The following is a 20,899-nucleotide window of genomic DNA, read 5'->3' as shown; positions in this document are numbered from 1 at the left end:
TTTTGCCATTCCCAGCACTGTCTGTGGCAAGCATTCGGACCTAATTTGATTTCCAATTCTGTTAAAAGGACATTAGCCCATGTCTCGTGTCTGAATTACCAAGTGGTGTCCTATACCATAACGAGACAATGCTTCTTATTCCAGTCTGCTGGAGCCCGTCCAGTAATTCTCTTAATTAGTTTAGGAGACTCCAGTAGTCTCCGAAATGCCAAGTGCCTCGTGGACATTAATGGCCGGAAATGTGCACCTGTTTTTCAGTGCTGCAGCTTACAACCAACAAAGCTGAAGACATGGTGGTATATAAATACTTTTTTTCAATTAATAGCATGTTTCAATACATGACAGAAGGGTTAAAATAAAGAATACAAAAGCGCCTTCTGGCCCCGAAATAAAAAGGAACAGTCACATTTCATTAATTATTTAGCCATCGCCACATTTGTCTGTTAGCTTTTCCCCCACATTGCTCCACTAATTAGTAGATCTAATTGCTCTGAGACTCACCAGGTCTATAGTCTTTGCTGTGACTTTGGAGGTGTTGTCACACCACGTCTCACACCACAGCCACTCCTGTGGAAGAGACTTGATGGCCACCTGGTGGATCATGTTGTTTGGGAGGTCCTAAAAATATCAGAAAACAAAATATGAAGTAAATGGGATAAATCAACAAAGGTATAATGTGATGATGTCATCTCTGAGTTACATACCTGGTCCAGGTTGGATAGACTGTTGGGGTCTTGGCTCAGGGCTTGGTACTGACCTCGCAATCTGTCCCCGGCTGCAATTTTACGGAACTTCTTCAAATCTACTACATACAGAGCGCTGAGAAGACAGAGAAAGCAGGTGTGAGAAAATGACTGCCTGAAAGCTCAGAGGAATGATGTAATAAAAATAAAAACGATGACTCGATAAAGATAAATACCCCAGGCACATGCGGATAATTGTACCTAACATGGCATGTTAATAAACTGAACAGCGTAAAGTATGTGGTTTCACTTATCACTTATTAGATTCAAGTCTGCCAGAGGATATTCACCACCTTATGTTTTCCCAGGGCTCACTGATGCTGATCATACTCCCCTCTCTGCCCCACAGAGCTAAGCAGCTCACTGGCATCCAATCAAGCCACTGTGGTTTTCTAACTTTTCTTTTTCCGTCCTCATCAGCCAGTTCTCTCTGTTCAGCCACCTGATTAGCCATCACATTGACAGACGGAGAGCTCTGTGCCACATTCCCAGCAAGGATTTCATACCTAATGCCTGATTTAATATGGCTGTATACAAAAAACACATCCTAAGAAAGCCACAAGAAATGCAACTATAATTGGTGGGACCTAATCATTCTCTGTCAGTCCACAAAAATATCCCCCAACCTTCCGTGGCCACGGTTCTCGCCCTAAGAGGCTGAAATTTGGCATGGAGGTCAACTGTGTGTATCAGTGTGATGGTGTGTGTTGGGTCCAGTCCCAACATCCCCCCTGAGGCCTTAAGCCCTGAATCCTTGCGGACTTTGTTGACGTCACCTGGTAAGTGTTAAATGAGAGTGGCTGCAAGAGGCCAAAGTGATATAAATAGGAATGGGACAGCACTTTCAGCCATTTTACTTTAACTTGTGGGTTTGGGACTTTTTTACTATATGTTTTTAAAATTCATACGTTTTAAAATATAAAATCAATGGTTGCCATGTCCAACAATTCTGTTTTTGAACATAAATTGTTGCATATAAAGTAATGACAATCAGATATTCAAGGGTGCCACCATCTGGATTTTCATTTCCAGGCTTCCCCTGGTAACCCATGGTAACCTTGTGTTAGACATCATATGAACTGTGGATAATTCCCAGGGTCGGAAGCAACTAATTACATCTACTCAAATAACTGTAATCAAGTCATTTTTTAAAAATGTTTTCAAGTCTGTAATTTTACTCGTACTAATGTATGAATTACATCATGTTTTCTACTTAGTACTCAAATCCTGATTTTAAAAGTGAATACAATTTGAATTAATATCTAAACCTTTCATCTGCAATTTTGTGGCCAATAGGGTCATCTGATCATCAACAAGCCAATGAAAACCCTGATATACAGACAAAAAAATCTAAACTGTGCAGCAGGCGCAGGTTTCGAAGGTGACCATGACCACTGAGCAGAGCACAGTTGGGAGTAATTTAGACTGAAGATTTGAAAAACAAATGTGACTGAATGCCTGGCATTGATAATGCATTAAACATCAACGCTTAAGTAAAAAGCACAAAGTATAGGTATAAAATATAAGTATTATTCTAATACCAGTAGTTTTATTTGTAATTGAGTAATATTTCAGTAATAAAACTCTACTTGTACTTGAGTACAGATTTTCAGTAGTCTTTCCAGCACTGTGAGATTGTAAAACTGTGTGAAGGGTTTAACTTTTTCTTGGATTTCCAGTTTCTGCGATCGAGACAGATCGAAGGAAAAAGAGGAACAAAAACAGCAAGAGCACTTCTAGCCTACAAATACAAAAATACACTTCCTTTTACTTCTGTCATATTTGGGCCTTGGAAGGAAAAAAAAAAAAAAAACACACACTCTCTTGCAGAATAATGAATAATTCCTCTACATAATCTACTGAATTGAAGCCGTGATGTATCGGCAAAGTGAAAGATGTATTTTCATGACTGTGAGAGATGTGCTGTATTTCGCAGTATGGTCTCTGTTAGACTTTTATTTATTTGTCACTCCTTTCATTCTGCTTCAGAGGCATGAATGTCCCCCGACTAAATAAAGTGGGTGAGTGGCCTGCAAGGAAGATGGTGGCTGTGGAAGCACAATGTTGAATGCTGATCTATGGACATGCATGGATTTATTCTGCCACCTATCCCTGCCAGAAGTGGTTCCCTTCATTTTCCTTAGAAAATGACAATAGAGTGAAAAGGTGAAAGGCAGGCGATTGTACTGTTATTGTAGGGTGTATAGGCTGAACATCAAGTAAGGCATTCAAAACAGTTTGTGCTGTTAAATTACACTTCACAGCTTTTAAGAAAGTGTACCTAATGTGGTATTTCCTGTGTCCTAGATGTGAGGCCCAGTAGCCAGTTTTCCAGAAGCGATAGCCTTCCATCTCTCTCCGGCTGTCACAAAACGGTGTGTAACCGTACGGTGCGCCCTCCAGGTCTAAATCCCTCAACTCCTTCAGATCAGCTCGAACTATCTGTTTGAGAGAGGAAGAACATTGGTGAGTAGGGAGAGGACTGACAACACTTCAGCGCGGTTAGAAATCTCATCCAGTCTTCACACCAGCGCTGGGACTGATACAGACGAGTCTCTTACTTTCAGCCTGTGTCAGTTTAATTCGAAGCTCACCTGGTCGGCGTCCACAAAGATGATCTTGTCCACAGCCAGAGGGAACAGAACATCCAGGAAGAGGATCTTGTAGCCCCAGATTATGCGCTGCTTCTCAGTCTGCTGGTGGAGCCAGCGGGGCCACTTGTACTGTACCAACTCGTACTGAAATCCGTACGTCTCTGCCATGTGAGAGATGGTCTCCTAACCAAACCAGAAACAAACACAGGACTTTAAATAAAGCAAATAAAAGGGCAGATGTTTGAGTAACACAGAAGAAGTGTGCAAAATTCTGTTAACAATAAGGAACGGCTCACATAAACAACGAGCAAGAGACTACTACATGTTAAACCATTGTCTGGGTGAATACTGGATTCTGATTGGCTAGAGGGTGTCAACTGACTTTTGAACTACAGACCACAACTCCTCAGGTAGTTCCTATGAAACCGTCTGTTCACCGCTCTAAATTAATGCGCTATAGCCTGTATCTAAAATGAGTGGCACTGGCATCAGCTGGCTGCAGACACCTCGACGCGTGAAATAAAAAAAAAAAATTGACTTATTTACAATACAAAATGTAGCCATCAGTACTCATGGAGTGCATCATCCTCTGAACACCACTGGGCAGCGCTTGTAACATACAAGCTTCAAGAAGTAGCCTAGTAAATTAAAACATGGGTAATGGATAACTCATAAAAAGGTGAGTAAACCATGTTTAATTTAAAAAAGCTGACTTTATGTGCGTTCACGCCCCACTACTGTCCCCCTGAACGCACTGTATCAAGTGATCCTACCGCATCACATTGGCTTTTCAACTCACTCCTTCAGGCTGCAGCTGACTGGTCATTTGTTCATGAAAATATGAATTAATTTGGGGACAGTGACATGGCTGGTTAGCTCGCAAGTCTTGTTCATTAACATGCTGTGAAATTATATTTAGTGTTTGTCGACGGTACGCAATGTTATTGACTTTGAATCTTCCTTTGCTAAGTCGTATCTAAGGTCCGTCCTATTTACTGGAGTAGTGAACAATGTTTCCATTACCTTAATAAATTCTAATGACTGTTTCAGCTTTTAGTCAAACTCTCAGGTGTTAACAGGGAAACAAAAACTGAAAAACGTTGTACTGTGATTGCAGACAATTGTAATAAGCTGTTAAGCCAACTACAGGATGTCACAACCAGCATTAGGGAGGAGGTTTATCTGGATTCTGTGAAGAAAAAAGTATTGCGTTTAACATGTAAAGCGACAGATTATGCACTGCTAAATTCTGTCCAGTAGGAAACAGATAATGCTGGCTACTTTGTACAGCCTATCTGAGGCCCAGCCACTGATAGGCGGCCATGGTACAAGCATAATAAGGCAGATAAGGCAGAGTAATTCTTATTGAGACATAGTTGGACATCTGTATTCACAGATATTGGCATTGAAATGCCTGTTAGCCAAATCATTATGCAGGGCTGAAGCTATCAGTGGTATAGTTTATACTGCAAGATATCTGAACATTCTGTATAAATAAACCTGTATCAACTTAAGACGTCACTAACATAAAAATGCAAACTGTTTAGCTTCACCTCCCTTCAAGCCATTTTCCTTTTGCTATTTTTAAACTCAACATGTGTCACAGAGGGCAGTGGATGTAGATTCCCCCTCCGCTATACAAAATCTGAGATTAGAAACAGAACATAAAAAGGAAGACAGAAAGCAAAGAGCTTTTCTTTGCTTCGTATGAATAAATCTCTGAAGAGCTGGAAAAAAGTTATTCTGAACAAGCAGGGAAAAACATAATGCTTGTACATAGTCATGACTACCTTGAAAGAGGGAGAGAGGTAATTCTTGAGGAACCAGAACTTGACAGGTGTGTTGGTGTGCCGGAGGACGGACAACATCATTATTCTGAAATAGAGAGAAAGAGTGAAGAATCGGTTTGAGGATTTTAAAGGGATGTAATGTGTCGGACCTGAGATGTATCATAAGCGTGCGAGTGCGTTTGTGAAGTGAAAGCGACTCACCTCAGAAAGCGCTCATACAGATGGCCCGACGCCACAGAGAATATGTTTAGAACGTCCTCTTTCTTCTTCTCTGCTTCATCCTTCTTGGAGCCGCCACCTGTGATGCTGTAAATGAGACCATAAGACTTGAGTCTCTTGTGTTTTGATTGATGCCTGTTTTTTATAGAGTGACAGTGAATCAAGAACTAAGCCACAAGCCGCCATGCTTTTGTACAGCCATGAGTAACAACAGCGAGCAGAAAAAACATTTCCAAACACTCCATGCAATACTGAGGTGTTTCATTTAAATGGTCTGATAATGAGGGAAATGGCAATGCTCTGGAAAGACATGGCTTTGATGTGATTTTAACAGCGGTTCAGTTCTCCTGCTGCACTTGTTAGGAGCATTATGACATGAGATGTCAATGTTTGGTAACAGTAGAGATGACACACATCAAGCTGCAGAGTGCAGTCATGTGCACTACCCATGGTGTGTAATTTTACCACACACTATTATTTTTGTAGCTGAATTAATGTGCGCCACTGGGAGCGAATGGGGTATAAATTGCAAAAATGCATTGTCAAACATTATAGTTAACTGTGCTTGTGGTTGGTTGGTCGATCAAAACCAATCACATCAGCTCCTCTCATCAACTTAAAAGCAACTTTTACCTTTGCTGACAGTTTGGTTATATTGCGGGAAGTCTAGAGAAACTAACAACCTCCTGTGGGACTGCAGAGTTGTGAGGAAATGCACGGCAGCGCATTCTGTTTCTTTTTAAAGGAGACATATTCTGCTCATTTTCAGGTTCATAATTTTTATTTTGGGTTACTACTAGAATAGGTTTACATGCTTTAATGCTCAAAAAAGATAAGTTTTCTCATACTGTCCAGTTCTGCAGCTCTGTATTCCCCCTCTGTCTGTAACGCTGTTTTAGCTCCTGTCTCTCTAAGGTCCCTCCTGAATACCCAGTCTGCTCTGATCGGTCAGCTCATACACGCCTGAGCCAGCACCGCTAACAACAACAGAGCAGCGTTAATAAATCAATTCTTACGTGCCAAACAAGCCGCTAGGAAGGTAGGAAGGGAAGCAAACGAAAAAACTAACTTACTAACTTTTTAATAATGAAAGTCAAGTTTAGACACATTTCTTGAGATTTTATTTGGGAATGTTGATATTCCACTTCCAGTTAATGTATAAATACAGTTTACATGTGGTACCGTATTAAAGTAAAAACACAAAATGAAGATTAAAATACAAATCTGATCCAGTGTCTTGCTGGTTCTCTTTTATTTAACAAACATGTCAATTAATATTTGGAGGCATGGTTATTTTCTTAATAAATTGATTAGTTGTTTGGTGTATGAAATGTCAGAAAATGGAGAAAAATGTCGATCAGTGTGTTTCCAAAGCCTAGAAAAGTTATAGTCCTAAAATGTCATGTTTTCACCACAATCCAAAGATATTCACTTCACTGTCACAGAGTAAAGAAACCCAAAATATACACGTTTAATAACTTTTTTCAAACATTACTCTCGAACAAGAATTGTGGTTGACAACAATTGAAAAAACTTAACTAAAATAAAATTATCAACCGGTTCTGAGGGAATAACTGTTTTGACTTCCATGTATTGTGTTGAAAAGCAAGTTTAGTATGCTAACCAGTTAGCCCCGGCCGATCCTGGTCCAAATCTCCTGCGCTAGCAGCGGGAACGCTAACACTTCCCAGTCCAGACCACTAGCTGCATGGCTAACCGAGCTAACTAGCTAACGGCAGCTACAGTTGGCAGCAATTGGCAGTTACACAGGTAATTTACAGCCCCCTATTTGTTTTGAGTATGAATTCAACAGGTGACTGATTCTTACATATTGCACCTTTAATCGGCTATTAAAAGAGGTGGTGATTGATTTAATAGCTGACAACAACTGTTGAAGCTCTATATAACACTAAGAAAAATGTGTCTGTTTATGCCTCTATGAAACTGAATAATTTAACCACAGTATTTATGAATAGTCATGATGAGTCTGCTCCAACGCATCACATTGCAATTATAAATGCAATGCTTCGGGCACCATTTTTTTGCCAGACTCTGAGACACAGACATGGCCTGGTGTTGTAAGATGAGGACACAGAGACAGAACTGGTGAGAATGGGTCATCCTGAGGGAGACAAATGATTAAAGGAGAGAATTTAATTTTAATTTTTTTTTTTACGAAACTGAATGAACTGTGTGTGTTTGTGTGTGTCCTGAGGATATTACCATCTCTATTGGTGTTCATTTGCACTGAATTAACTAGTGTTGCAATAATTAGCCAATTATTTTATTGGTTGACTGTCGGAAAATTTGTTGACCTAATTTTGATAATTGATAGTTTACCTTGTTAATAAGCAAAAATGCCAAATTTGCAACTCCCAGTTTTTTGTTTTTTTTTTTAAATAAAGGGAGGAATTAATAAGGGGAGGTTTTGAGAGTAATTTGGGGTTTGCCTTCAAAATCTAATTCTCCTACTGTGGTGTTCGGCGAGCCACCTAAATACTAAACCAGCACCTCACCCTTCAATGTACCTTCAGGGAAAAAAATAGCCTGAAGCGTCACTTTACACAACTTGCCTACACAAAAAGTAGTGCCTATCTAATCAGTTCATTACTTTTGAGATTAAATCAACTATAAATTTAAGTAAATAAGAGTGAGTGTGAAGTTACCAACTAAAATGTTTTCATATTGAGATATAAGGACGCTCTCTACACCTCAGAACACAGCAACATACCCTTGGCACTACAGAAGAGCACTGGCTCATGATGCAAGGCACATTTAGCGGACAGAAATCAGGATATGTGCTGGAGGGTAGATGTGTCTGCAGTCAAACTGTGTGTCCTTGTCTACAACAGACTGCTGATGAGTGAAGGACTGTCTCTCCCTCACTCAATCACAACCACAGCCTCGGCCCCGAGGCTCCGGGAAGACACCAGTGAGTGAGAGGGAGGTGTGAAGGGATGGGAGGGAACATACTGTTTGTCTCTGCATGTCCTCTAAAACCAACTCTGACACACACAAACAAGAAACTGACTGGAAAGCAGGTCACATCCAAGCACAAACCCATTCGTGGCTCAGGATGTTGCACAACTTTTCATTACCATTTTGTATTTTTTTGTGGTCTGCTCCTCTGAAAATGCATTCAGTGCATTTCCCTGCATGTACTCCTCAAACCAAAGCACTGCTAGCTCTTGGGGAGTCACCGCACATCTGTAGAGTCTAGGGATACCGACTCCCTGCCATGACTAAGCCAGCCATTATGAAGGGCCTCCAGCGCTACAGTGGGGCCCCCTGTAGATAAGCAGCTTTAGAGGGTCAGGTGAGAGCCCGTTTGGATGACTCACCCAAGATAATCTGGACCTCTGGAATGATCAACAAAGCTCTGAGTAAATCCTGAGCAGTGGACGGCCATAACCGGACAACACTCTACTTGTGTTTTTCCTCCAGCTCTGTAGAAAACAATTCTCTAACATCTGTGAGGAGATCATTCAAAGAAATAAACATTAAAATGTGTGCCAATGAGCAGACAAAAAGACCAACAAACAGATAGTCGATATATAGCACAAATTCACTGGGGAGCAAAACTTTTGCGTTTTTCATTTTTTCTAAGGTTATTTGCATACTGTTCAATGTAAAAGGGCACAGACACACACCTGACATCAAAGAACAAGCAGCAACAGAGACCAACTGTTGTGCCGTCTCGCGTTGTCTGTGTCTCGGCCAAATCCATACCACCAGGCGACAGTAGTCTGTATTCGTCATTGAAAAAGAGAAACTGCAAGACTCAGGAACGCGGATATAAAAATTGCTGTTATGATTAAGTAGCATTTGTCGAACATTTTCACACCACTTTTGCTAATATAGCCACTTTTAATCAAGCCTTTGATAAAAGTTGCAAATGGTGAATAGTCGGAGCTGAAGAATAAATAGAACAAACACTAAACAGGTGAAATTATGGATACTACAGTGACAGGCTAAGGGCGCTTTCCCTTTCTTTTTTTGTTTCCCTTTTTGTGCAGAGACTTCCTTCGCTGAACAGACAACCAGAGTAATTTCTCTCACCAACTGCCCCCCCTGCTGATTCAACACGCTCAATGGGACAAAAAGCCGTCAACAAGGGTCAACTAGTGTGGGACAAACTGCGACCACCAGGGCCACAGACGCTCACTGATGGCCCCGACACTGGCCAACAGCGGATCGTCAGCCTGTTGTGTCTAAATGACGTTCATACTCTGACCTTGTTTCGATTTTGAAGCGTCAAATGAGGACCCAGTGACAATAGTTGCTTTTCTGCAGCTGAGTTACCATTTTGGACAGAGCTAAAAAAACAAAAAAAACATAAGGAGACATTGAAGGGGAGAGAGAGAGAGAGCGAGAGATATCACAGCTGAGGTGATGTGCACCGCTCTGCCCTGTGAGGTCACATTGCTGTGAAATCTCTAATCAGTAATTACCAAATTCTGCTGTCATGAAAACTTATCCCACTTCTGTAATACTGAGGTCAATGTTGGTAATTCACCATGGAAAACATCCTCATTACAACAACTTACTACTCTGCAATTCAGTTAGTTTTCTGAGACAGTCTGCGTAACACCTTGCTCTTGACCATACTGAGCCACAACATGTACAATGCTACAGACAAGATCATTCTCAGTTTACAAATAGCAAATACATGTAGCAGTACAACCACTGTCTATTATCTGGATTCAGTTTGGAAAAATCTCAGTTTGGAAAGATGAACATCTCCCTCAAGTAACACAGCCACTGACTCTCTCTCAAACCTGGTGTGGCCCTGATGTTTCTGATTTCTCAGAGGAGCATCAGGGAAATTAAACCCAAAGTTTTTCAGGCTACAGTAAGAGTTGCAAGGAGGTACAACTATCCTTCATCTTCCTCCCACCCAGATACAAGGAGAGAAAGCTTAAAAGAAAGGAATCACAAAACAACAAGGATGTATCTATTTTCCGGCCCATTATTGCTCCATGGCGATAAAGCTCTCTGTAAAGACGAGAGAATTTGTAACAACTCTGACGCACGGCTCCACCTCAGTAATTCTTCAGAGGTGTTAGATCAATGCATGGCCTTTAGTCCCGCCCTTTACAACGAATCCCTCAAAGCAGCCTGAGGTTAGGTACAAAGTGATGGGAATAAAAACATCTTTCCTTGAAAACCAACACAATTTCTTAAAGGACCAGTGGTCAAGGTCTAAAAATGTCTTTTTGCTGAAATATTCAGTCTTTTATGTTTGCAAACCATTCACTGATATTGTGCTGTGTGCGGTTATTTCACAATGTATTTTTGTGGGAGCATCATTCAGAATCCTGTTAAAAAGTATTTTCTTGTCAAAGTTTTAGCTGTAAAACTGGCAAATATTTCTTGGAAACTTTGTGTTATGCCTCTCAGGGGAATTGAATTTGGTGGCTGTCAACAGTGTTTTCTTCCTACCTGCTTTTTTTAATTAATCATCATTTACAAACTTAAGCTGAGACCAGCTGCCTTCACTGGATGTTGGAGTGTGATTGCTACAGTTGGACTCAACGCCTGTCTAAGACTGGTTGTATAGAGAATAATTGACTAACACTAGCAGTTTGGAAAATATAAGACTTTTCAAACTCAACATGATGAGTGGCTTCCCACTGTTAAGATTTATGTGCTCTTGTTTTGAAAGGCCGACACGCTGGAAACATGCCCAAGTAAATACTCTCTCCAAATGCAGCAGAATTCAGGTATTTTTTTGATTCATACATCACAGCCACTTAAGCAGCAGTTATGTCTCTTGAAACCATCTTATTAAACCTATTTTTTAAACCTATAAGTACTTTCATTACTCAAATGCAAGCATACCATGGGAAACGGTCTTAAGATTACGTTCAATTATAAATCTATTCATCCATCTATCTAACCACTCTCAGCTTCTTATCTGGTCCTGGTCACGATAGAGGCAGCGGGCTATACCGGCTAGCACTAAATGTTGTTTTCCCCAGTGGCACCCTAGAGCTCCTAATAGCAGATGCCACGGCCAGGAGGGAATTGTAATCCCTTCAGCTTGTTTTGGGTTGCGCCTCGGGGAGTCCTCCCAGTTGGACAAGCCGAGAATACCTCTACATGAAGTGTTCAGGAAGCATCCAGATCACTCAGACAGACGAACTCCCTGAATTTGCTTGTTTCAAGGTGAAGGAACAGTGATCACCAGAACATGCTTGCAGTAAGATATAGCTCTCTTAGTACAATTACTCAAGGACTCGATGGCTCATAGCAACAGCCAGCAACACACACTATTCACAGACACCCTGATATATAGGATCATATACCTTCCTTTCATTGAATGACATAAAGACTGGATGAGCAAATGTCCAAGACCCCTCCAATATCAATCAGTACGAATAACTCTAATTTACATCTTATTTTTTCATGTTTTCCATTATTTCTAAGGTTATTTGCATGCTGTTCCATCTATAAAGAGCCCAGATGCACCAAAGTCACATCAACGTAGCCCACTGTTGTGCTGACGCATGTTGCCTGTGCCATGACAAAAAAGCTGCAAAGACTACAGCCGACAACTAACTAGCTCTTACATTCTGCGCTTGCATGAGAAGAAATAACTCCGTACCACCATGCGGCAGTAGTGTGTATTCGTCATTGAAAAAGAAAAACTAGAAGACTCAGAAATGTGGAAATATATAAACTGTTGTTATGATAAAGCAACATTTTCACACCACTCTCGCCAACATAGCCACTTCGGGAATCTGTCTGATAAAAAGTTGCAATAGGTGCTGGTGAAAAGGCAGAGCCATAAAATAAGGACAAAATGGCGCTGGGTGAAGTCATGGCTACTACAGCGACAGGCTGAAGGGAGTTACCCTTTCTTTTTTTCCGTTTCTCTTCTCATGCACGTATTTAGCTGAACAGCCAATCAGAGTGATTTCTCTCACAGACTGCCACCGCTGCCACTTCATCATGCTCAATTGACTGAGAAGCTGTCAACAAGGGCAGACTAGTGATGCAGGACACAGCAAAAAAACTAGGGCCACAGATGTTCACCGGTTGCCCCAACAACAGTCTAAAAATCAGACCCCAAACCATCCAATAACAGCATTATATACGCTAAAGAACATCTCACTGGCTCCACTGTCCCACGACCATGATGCAGTCTGCACTGCTCCAAATGAATCAACAATTCAACAGTTTCCAGCACCCTGGTATTGCTGTGGAGTCCCCTTAGGCAGGACACAAGTTCAATAACAAAACAACACTTTGGTTCATATCAGGCTGCTGTTCCTCCCAGTCAAGCTCCTTCAGGGTTTACTCATATGAGAACTGCCGTCCTCTAGGAGAGCTCCAGCCGGAGTTACAGTTTCAAAACACAGTATATAAGTATGGCTTTGTGTACGTATGTGCAGTACGTTATCTTTGTGTAGATATTTCTGCGCACTTAAGTATGTATGGATACAAACATGTTATAGAGGCTGAAACACTGAAATAAATAAATACAAAAGAAAGCATGAAAATGGAAATATCATATTTAGCAGCTTTACAGTTTTACCACATTCTGAAAATATTAAGTCATTCTCATTCATTACAAAACTTGACAGAGTAGCGCAGCATCTGAAAGCAACCAATAAACACTGCATGCTAATGAGAATGAAATAAGTTTCAGGTGTTAAATGGGTTGCAGCAACACTGCCTACCTTTTCTCAAAAGTGCTCCAAACACTTCACACAGCAAGCATTAAGTGAGAAGACAGGATCACACAGTTAGGAAGTGTGGGGGGAAACACACACACAAATGCACACACACACATACCTACAGAAGCACATATTTTTTGCAAGACTAGATCTTACAGCATAATATAGCAGTCTGGGTCGAAGGGAGGAATAAGATCTCCTGAAATCGCAACGTATAATTGACAAACAGAAGGCACATCAGGAAAGAACCCACCAATCAATGAGCTAACAGTTGTTGCTGTCACTCAGCTGGAGGAGGGTTTAACAGTTACAAAAAACAACCAAATTTTAGCTGTATGTAGGAATAGATTACACACCTTGCTATGGAGTCCCATATGCCTTTGCTTTCACTATTTTCACTTAGAAGATCTTCACTGATCTTGTCTGCCTTTTTCTGTACCTGTAATAAGAAAGAAGACACAGAAAACTTATTTTTTTTCAGTGATTTCATCAAGTCATATCAATTTATTGCACGTGTAGTAATGTCCAGTGATATTAGAAATATTCTACACTCAAGAAACAGCCACTCACTCTGACTTTGATGATCTTACTGTGGAAACTGTTCAGCACAACTGTGACATCACCAGCATCTGCGGGGGAATCGGTTCCTTCGTGCCTGAAAACGAGGATAAAGAGTGAGAAAACGATGATCTGCAGCCAGTTAGTCTGAACTGAAACTTGGAAACGTCCCAACAGACTGGAAAATAAACAAAATGACATAATTAACAAAATAGCAGCAATTCAATACAACAACACAACATGTTATTTAAATACTGATGATCTTTAATTCTTTATTGGTCATGACTGTCATTCTACACATTTAAGTACAGTCAAGCCATATTAATATGTAATTCAGACATAACGAGAGGTACTCATTAACCCATAGTATATATATCGAATCACAAATATGTGGCTAAGCCACGGACATGACAATTGTGAGAAGTAAATAACGTAAAAAAAAACAACTTTCTTAATTTTTCATGAGAGCCTGTCTGATATATCGGTCAATATTGGCCTATCACAGATATAGCGATATCGGTGTATATCTTGTCTGATGTGCCCATATGAAAGCTTTTAAGGTTTTACATTTTTATCAGAAAAAAATGCTGAAAAAGATGCTTGCAGAAATGTGAGGCTATTAAACTCCCAGTACACTGAGATGATTTTGGACAAAAAAAGTTTATTTTTAAACTGTAAAATATCCTGCCTCCATTACATATGTATTAGTATTTGATAACCACATTGGAAGGATTATTGTGAAAAAATGTGTATTTATGCATATATTCTGTGTATATAAGAATACTGGCCAACATATTGATCCCAAAAATCCATTATCCGCTGGTTCTATTTTTTGGGGGATTTTGAAGAATGTTTAGAAATCTTTTGAATATCTAGATCAGTAGTAGATTCAAGCTGGCAATAAAATCAGTTGCCTATGGATGACTATGGATACCAAAGCTCAATTGACTAAGCAATCATCCATGATACAACTTTAAATTAAGGTTAGTCATAAAGCTTTTTCAATGACATATCTTAAAATCCAACTGAAGCCACAAGAGTTGTCCTCTTTTGCGATCAATAATAACTGTCAATCTCATTTTCAGATTTAGTGGTGATATTTCTTATTAATCAAGAGAAAGAAAAAAACATTGATGGAGATATAGGAAAAGGGTTGGAGCAGGCAGGTCAGTGTATGTGTTGGACAAGTGAGCCAACAGGAGCACAGATATGATGTAACCAATGTTGTGCTGTTAACTGTACTTCACAAGCCGGGGACAGACAGCGGCAGGCAGTGGACCATTTAGTGTCTAAAACTAACCAATGCTCAATCAGTATTTGTTTTGTTTTAAGTTTTTGGACTGTTCAATGTGATACAGCTGATTAGGGATGCAAATAATGATTGTTTTCATTATTGATTAATCTGCATGTAATTTTCACAATTAATTGATTAATCTATAAAACCAAAAAAATGTATATCATTTCCAAGAATCCAACTTCTTCAAATTGAATCTTTTGTCCAATCAACAATACAAAACCCAAAGACTCATCTCTTTACTACCATTAATGACAAAGAAAAGCAGCAAAACCTTACATTTCAGAAGCTGGAACCAGCAAATGCAAGACATGTTCGTTTGAGAAAGACTGAAATGATGAATTGATTATCAAAATAATTCAAATATTTTTCTTTTGATAAACTAAATGATTAAACGAACAAGTGTTGTGGCTCTATAGCTGACAAGCATTAACACAACTAGGCTGGTTGACATGTTTTAACCATGGCAACAGTAAATTGAAATACATACAGTAGGCTCCCTCTCATGAGGGAGACAACAGCAGCTAATGGACGGACAGACGGTGTGAGCACACACTTAAAAGCGGATACTGGGACAGCTGCCAGGGTCACACTCTGACTATATTCATTACCCTCCATCATCATTAAGAATCACCTCACCATTATTTTATCCATCACTACTTTCCAGCCATGCTGTATACACTGGTTGATATAATGACAAAGTCTCTAAGGTATTGATTGCGTAACACTGGCCGTTCACTGCAATTGTTTTAGGGCTGATTTGCCCAGTGGAGAATATGCTTTAGCAAGCGGGATCTGCAGGGTCTGATGGTGAAACACCAGAGAGCAAACTTCAGGAAGAGATGAGCAATAGGGTATGATGCACAGCAAGCCATTACAACCCCGCTGCTTACCAAAGGCGAAAAAAACCCTAACCTTATCACTATGATAAATGCCCCCTCCTCTTTGGGCCAAAAGTGCCCCCGCCACTAAGCTCAAATGCTGCTTGTGTTTTGCCCCCCCCCCCTCTGCTGTCACTGATGCAACTCAGCCTTTAGGGCTTGTGTTAGAAAGCACCAGAGATCAATCTGTATCCCTGCTCAGAGGAGAGGAGAGCTGGCCATCTCATTCATCGCTGTCATGGCGAGGCGCGGTGGCAGCACAGGGCGCGAGAGGAAAAACGCAGGCTCGGGGACCGGAGAGCACAGACACTCCCACTGGACGCTGATCGGCCACCTAACCAGAGCAGAGTGCCGCTAACCACAAGAATAATGACACTGCCAAGGTGAAAAATGACATCACCTCTTAGCTTCACCTGGAGGATTGGGGAATAAATCTTGGTTGTCTGATATGATTCCAGAGGAACCAAGGGCTGTATGTGTCCTAAATCTTATGTGAGGATAGCCAGAGAGGACAATATCTGTGATTGTAGGGACATCGTACATTCACATACACCGGATGGGATCTGAGCAATAATCACAACAGTGAGGGATTATCTTTCTTTGTGATGTTAAAAAGAAATGATATGCTGTTCCTTTGAAAATTAAGAAACTGGATTTGTTTTAGATCAAAGCAGAAAGCACCACTGTACATTTTAATTAAGTGAAAGGGAAGAATTAAAAGAATACAAGGCATGGAGAACTGCATTTTGTTTGAAAATGCATCAAATAAACCAAAGCACAATACTGTTTCTATTCGTCCGGGGAAATCAGACAACGCCAACGCACTCTGTCTAGTAGATGCAGCCTCTGACACCTACGCCGTCCTAACTGAAACACGTTCTGCTGCTGATATTTGGCAGTCTGAGGTGGATGGCGTGGCAGGTGACCAGCTGAATCATCCCTCCACTCTGTCTTCTCTTTAATAGCACCCCTCTCCTCCTACTTGTCTCTCTCCCCTCTGTGGTGAGCAGAACTCCCTGCACTCATCAAAACCTTGAGCTGGTACAGTGTCAGCAGCTCTCCATGTTACCATAGTGATGGGTTTCATAGCTACCGGTATGAAATGGAGAGGTAGCTGAAAACAACCTTGATGCTGAGCTACTGATGAAACTGCCTAATTAGCATCATTACCTAACTTGAATGAGATGGAAAAGACTACAATGGCATTCAGAATAGTGTGCAGATACAGATGAATACTCACGTCACAATCTGATAGATATCCTCTGATCTCCCTTTACGTAATCTCAGGATCCAGGCGCCAGGATTGGCTTTCAGCTGGAAATATCCCTGTTGTGGTTGAAACAACATGAGTGTTTACTCAAAGCAATCCAATTCACACACATTTTCTCAACCCTGGCACCAAAATGTTTCTGTTACAAACTTTCTGCTTGAGTTAAAGCAACATTATGCAAGAATATTTTGTGACTTGACGGACATGCAGTTTCAAATCAGATCAAGTCCCCATTCAAGTTACCTTTTCCCTACCCAGGTTTTTATAGAGAAAAAAGACAAGGTATTAGTACCTGTCTAATAATTATATAGACCATTATTATATAAAATTATATATAAAAATGATGACAAAGAATTACATTTTTATGTTGTATATACCGTAATAATTGATATTCAGTGAAATAAATATAGTCAAACAATATTATATAAAAGCCTATTTATTTATCAATTTCTTGTCAATCAAAAACCTGTCCCTTCTGAAGTGTGAATTACCAACAAAATCTAAAATACTGAAAAAATAATGTCTCAAGTCAAGTCACAAGTATTAACATCCAAGTCCAAGTTCCAGTCTCTAACAGAATAACAGAAAATGATTTTCTGTAGGAGGCAAGTTGTCATCAAAACAGTGACTCGAGTTGACTCGAGTCCAAGTCACAATGACTCAAGTTCACATCTCTGAGCTGCTGTACTGCAGTGTAAACACAAACAATCCCCCAGTGCTCACAGTCCGGTCCGGGCAGAGTCAGCTTGCTGTACGACCAACTGAGCTACTGCAACTAACGAACAGCAGCTACATTTAGCAGCAGTTAGCTATTACCTTAGCAACAAGTTAAGATATCTGTCCATCAGGAGACTCTGTAAATCTCTGAGAGTCGCGGAAGAGCAGCAGAAGGACATCAGGAGGAAAACATTGCCATAAAATATGATCCAGTTTCATTGACATAGTTGGTGGTGTGGGACGTAGGGCCATAAAGTGCACTTCTCCTGGCAGATTGTACCCAACAACCCAAATACATAGAACAGGTGTTCAGGTTGCAGAGTGGGAAGGTAAGGGGTATCATTCTCCCTATTACAAGTAGTGCACCATCATTGATGATATTGGAGCTGTTATTTTAAAGAATATAGGAGTATAGTTACATAATGTTGCTTTAACTGCACTGATATATACAGTATGTAACCCATGCAAGAACATTTGCTAACTCAGATGCAGAAGGCCACTGACCAGGTTAGCCATGACAATAGTGTCATACATGAGCGGGTCCTGACTCATGCCCAGGGTAAACTGCAGTCCACGGGGAGGCTGGCCGGTTGAAAGGTCAAAGCAGTGGCCCTCCAGCAAGAGGTGCTCCAGCTCATACTCTGCTGTCACAACCCCGCTCACCTGGAGTGAAAACATAAATAGCAGAGGGCAAAAAACAACAGGGGAACAATTAATAGAAAGCACCTCGGCCCTAATTAAGGAGTGAGAATGATAAGACCGCTGGTAGTAATGACTGAGGAGCTAAGATACCTCCTGAAGGTGGATGTTATCCAAGTCATGAGGGCTGCGTACAGCCTGCACGATCCAGCTCTCTGGTGTGATCATATTAAGGGTGAGAAGAGGAGACTCTGGGAGCTCTGTGAAGCGGGCAACTGGTCCTGGAGACACTGTGTCGTTGGCCAAGAAACTCACATCGGACTCCAAGACGAAGCGGTAAAAGCTGTGAAAACAAACAGAGATGATCACAATTTAAGTGCTTGTCCATCAACTGTGAATTAACATACTGTAACATCTAACAATTGGGCAGAGAACTGAAAGCCCTGAAATGGTGGATATCCTGTTTGCCACAAGACCTAGTCAACAATGCATCCAACAAACCCACTGCTCTCTTCAGCAAGCACTAAACTGATGACATGTTGTGCAATAGTCTTTTTTTCTAGAACAGGAGAGATGTGCTCTGTTGTGACAGCTGGGTATACACAATCTTATAAAAGGGAGGAATCTAATACTATTACTTGCCAGTGTTCCTGCTCAGCCAATAACAAAAATATGTCAAGTGGTGCACCAGAAATGCTCCCTCTCTCCATTATTACTCAGTTGTCGCAGATGCTAGCTCTGGGCTAATCTTAATGCTAATTGCTTTTCTTCGGTGCACCCTCTGACACCGAGGAGTCATAATGAGTGTAGATAACGTGGCAGATGATAAGCATTACCAAGGCTAATTCTTTTTATTTAGAACGCTTCTTATCCTCAAAGGTACATTGTCGCATTTCTTATTCACAGAGAGGTATCACAAAAGTTAGCTCCCTCCACGGCAGCTGTTCCTGTAGACCAGAACAGAGCAGCTATAGGGGGGCTGTTGACTCCAGGCTAGCTGCACGCAGCACAGGTACAGTAAGTGATGAGGGACAGGTTGTAGTTAAGGAAGAAAGCCAGCACACCTGGGGAAAAACACCATCTTCATTTGATTGCATTGTTTGTGAGATGACCAATTCTCCACAAGACGAAAAGTGAGAGAAAGAAGATGAGCAGCCCTGTGGTCTCTGCTGCGGTCTAACCGCTATCAGAAGTATCCCAGTGAATTAAATGAACCCACTGAAGCAGAAAAGGACTCATGTGCGTCCGCTGACAGCAGTACCTCCAAAGGTAGCCTAAAAGATTACCAAGCTCATGGCTCTGCAAAGGATATTAAGCAGGGCAGTTGTAACTTTGCAGTTACAAAACTAATCTGCTGTAATGTTAGTTGCTATCAGCCCCTTCGTGATTTAGATATTTAGGATTAGAACCAGATCCCCTGTCACATTTATTTATTTTCTTTTTTTAACCTCTGCCAAGTAGGTTATGTTCTCGTTCCAGTTAAACTGTTTGTCAGCAGGATTACGGAAAAACCGCAGTCAGAAAAAAACGCCTAAAATTTACAAAACCAGTACACTGTAAAATTTTAACGTCGATTTTACTTTAAAAAAGTCAGGAAACCAATTACATTTAAGTTGTACGAACTATAACGTTTAAACAACGTAAAAGTATTAGTCTCCTTGGCAATTCCCTTCTTTCCCCTCTCGTTTCAGAGTGTAGCAAGAAGAAAGTGGTTTCATGGGAGAACTGGTACAACTGTTACATCCCTACAACTGTAACCAAATGTTTTCTCAAGGTGGGGCTATAGAAATACACACTTTTTTTTAATGTTTTCAACTAAAATTCTTTCATATTGCACCTCTAAGGAAAATGTTCAAACTTCATGATCAAAAGCAGTTATATTGACCATGAACTTTGCACTGACAGAATCACAGAACAGAATAGTGGACTATTGTCTAGTTTTTTATCACATTTTTTGGTCACTTAAAAACTTTATTAATTCCCTAAAGTGGAAGTTTCTGAGGGTTCTTGGTCAAGATCAATGACTCAACAAATATCATCTAGTCAGGAGTTCAATATTTTTGAAGTTTTAAGCTTTGAAGAGTCCGTCCTCTATCTGCTCGGATACTCACATTTTAAGTGGCTGAAAGCGAGGATGGTACTTAACACTAAACAACGAGTAACACAAAACAATTCTGCCACCAAGGCTAATTACATAAAATGTTTCTTCACTGGACTAGTGGAGCAGCTAGTAGCAGCTTGACTGCAGACATCCAGCATATTTATCTCTCATGTGAAAGTATCACGTAGCCATTTGTGTCAATTACAGGCAATTGTCACTCTGGTGGAACAGGAAGTGTGATGGGTTAGGGAGGGAGAGAGTTTGTGAGTGATTTGTGGGGGACTGGTTATTTCCATCAATTCAATTCCTGCTGGTCTGTGACAGAGGTCAACAAAGGTCATGCTGTAAATCGCCCCTCCAAAGTGAGGGTAAACTCCCTTGAAAATTTCTGTCATTCGGTATCGAAAAAAA

The 20,899-nt window shown here is 40.7% G+C and overlaps 1 protein-coding gene across 2 annotated transcripts in view; it reads right to left on the bottom strand.

Moving 5' to 3' along the window:
* Positions 1–20,899, bottom strand: part of uggt2 (UDP-glucose glycoprotein glucosyltransferase 2) — a 46,993-nt gene that overhangs the window by 2,521 nt on the left and 23,573 nt on the right. Inside the window, exons 28-39 of one of the 2 annotated variants that reach the window (XM_084362548.1) lie at positions 18,541–18,730; positions 18,253–18,411; positions 17,002–17,087; positions 13,599–13,683; positions 13,385–13,467; positions 13,032–13,055; positions 5,329–5,433; positions 5,128–5,212; positions 3,338–3,520; positions 3,025–3,185; positions 705–819; positions 502–618 (exon numbers count right to left, since the gene is read on the bottom strand). In XM_084362548.1, coding sequence (XP_084218674.1) covers positions 502–618; positions 705–819; positions 3,025–3,185; positions 3,338–3,520; positions 5,128–5,212; positions 5,329–5,433; positions 13,032–13,055; positions 13,385–13,467; positions 13,599–13,683; positions 17,002–17,087; positions 18,253–18,411; positions 18,541–18,730 — 1,393 coding nt within the window. The remainder of the gene's footprint in view (positions 1–501; positions 619–704; positions 820–3,024; positions 3,186–3,337; positions 3,521–5,127; positions 5,213–5,328; positions 5,434–13,031; positions 13,056–13,384; positions 13,468–13,598; positions 13,684–17,001; positions 17,088–18,252; positions 18,412–18,540; positions 18,731–20,899) is intronic. The other variant, XM_084362549.1, reaches the window with a different exon arrangement.

This window comes from Pagrus pagrus, assembly GCF_965226575.1.
Source record: "Pagrus pagrus genome assembly, chromosome: 9".
Lineage (NCBI taxonomy): Eukaryota > Metazoa > Chordata > Actinopteri > Spariformes > Sparidae > Pagrus > Pagrus pagrus.
Note: the sequence above shows the minus strand (reverse complement) of the source record. Positions and strands in the feature narration are given on the sequence as shown.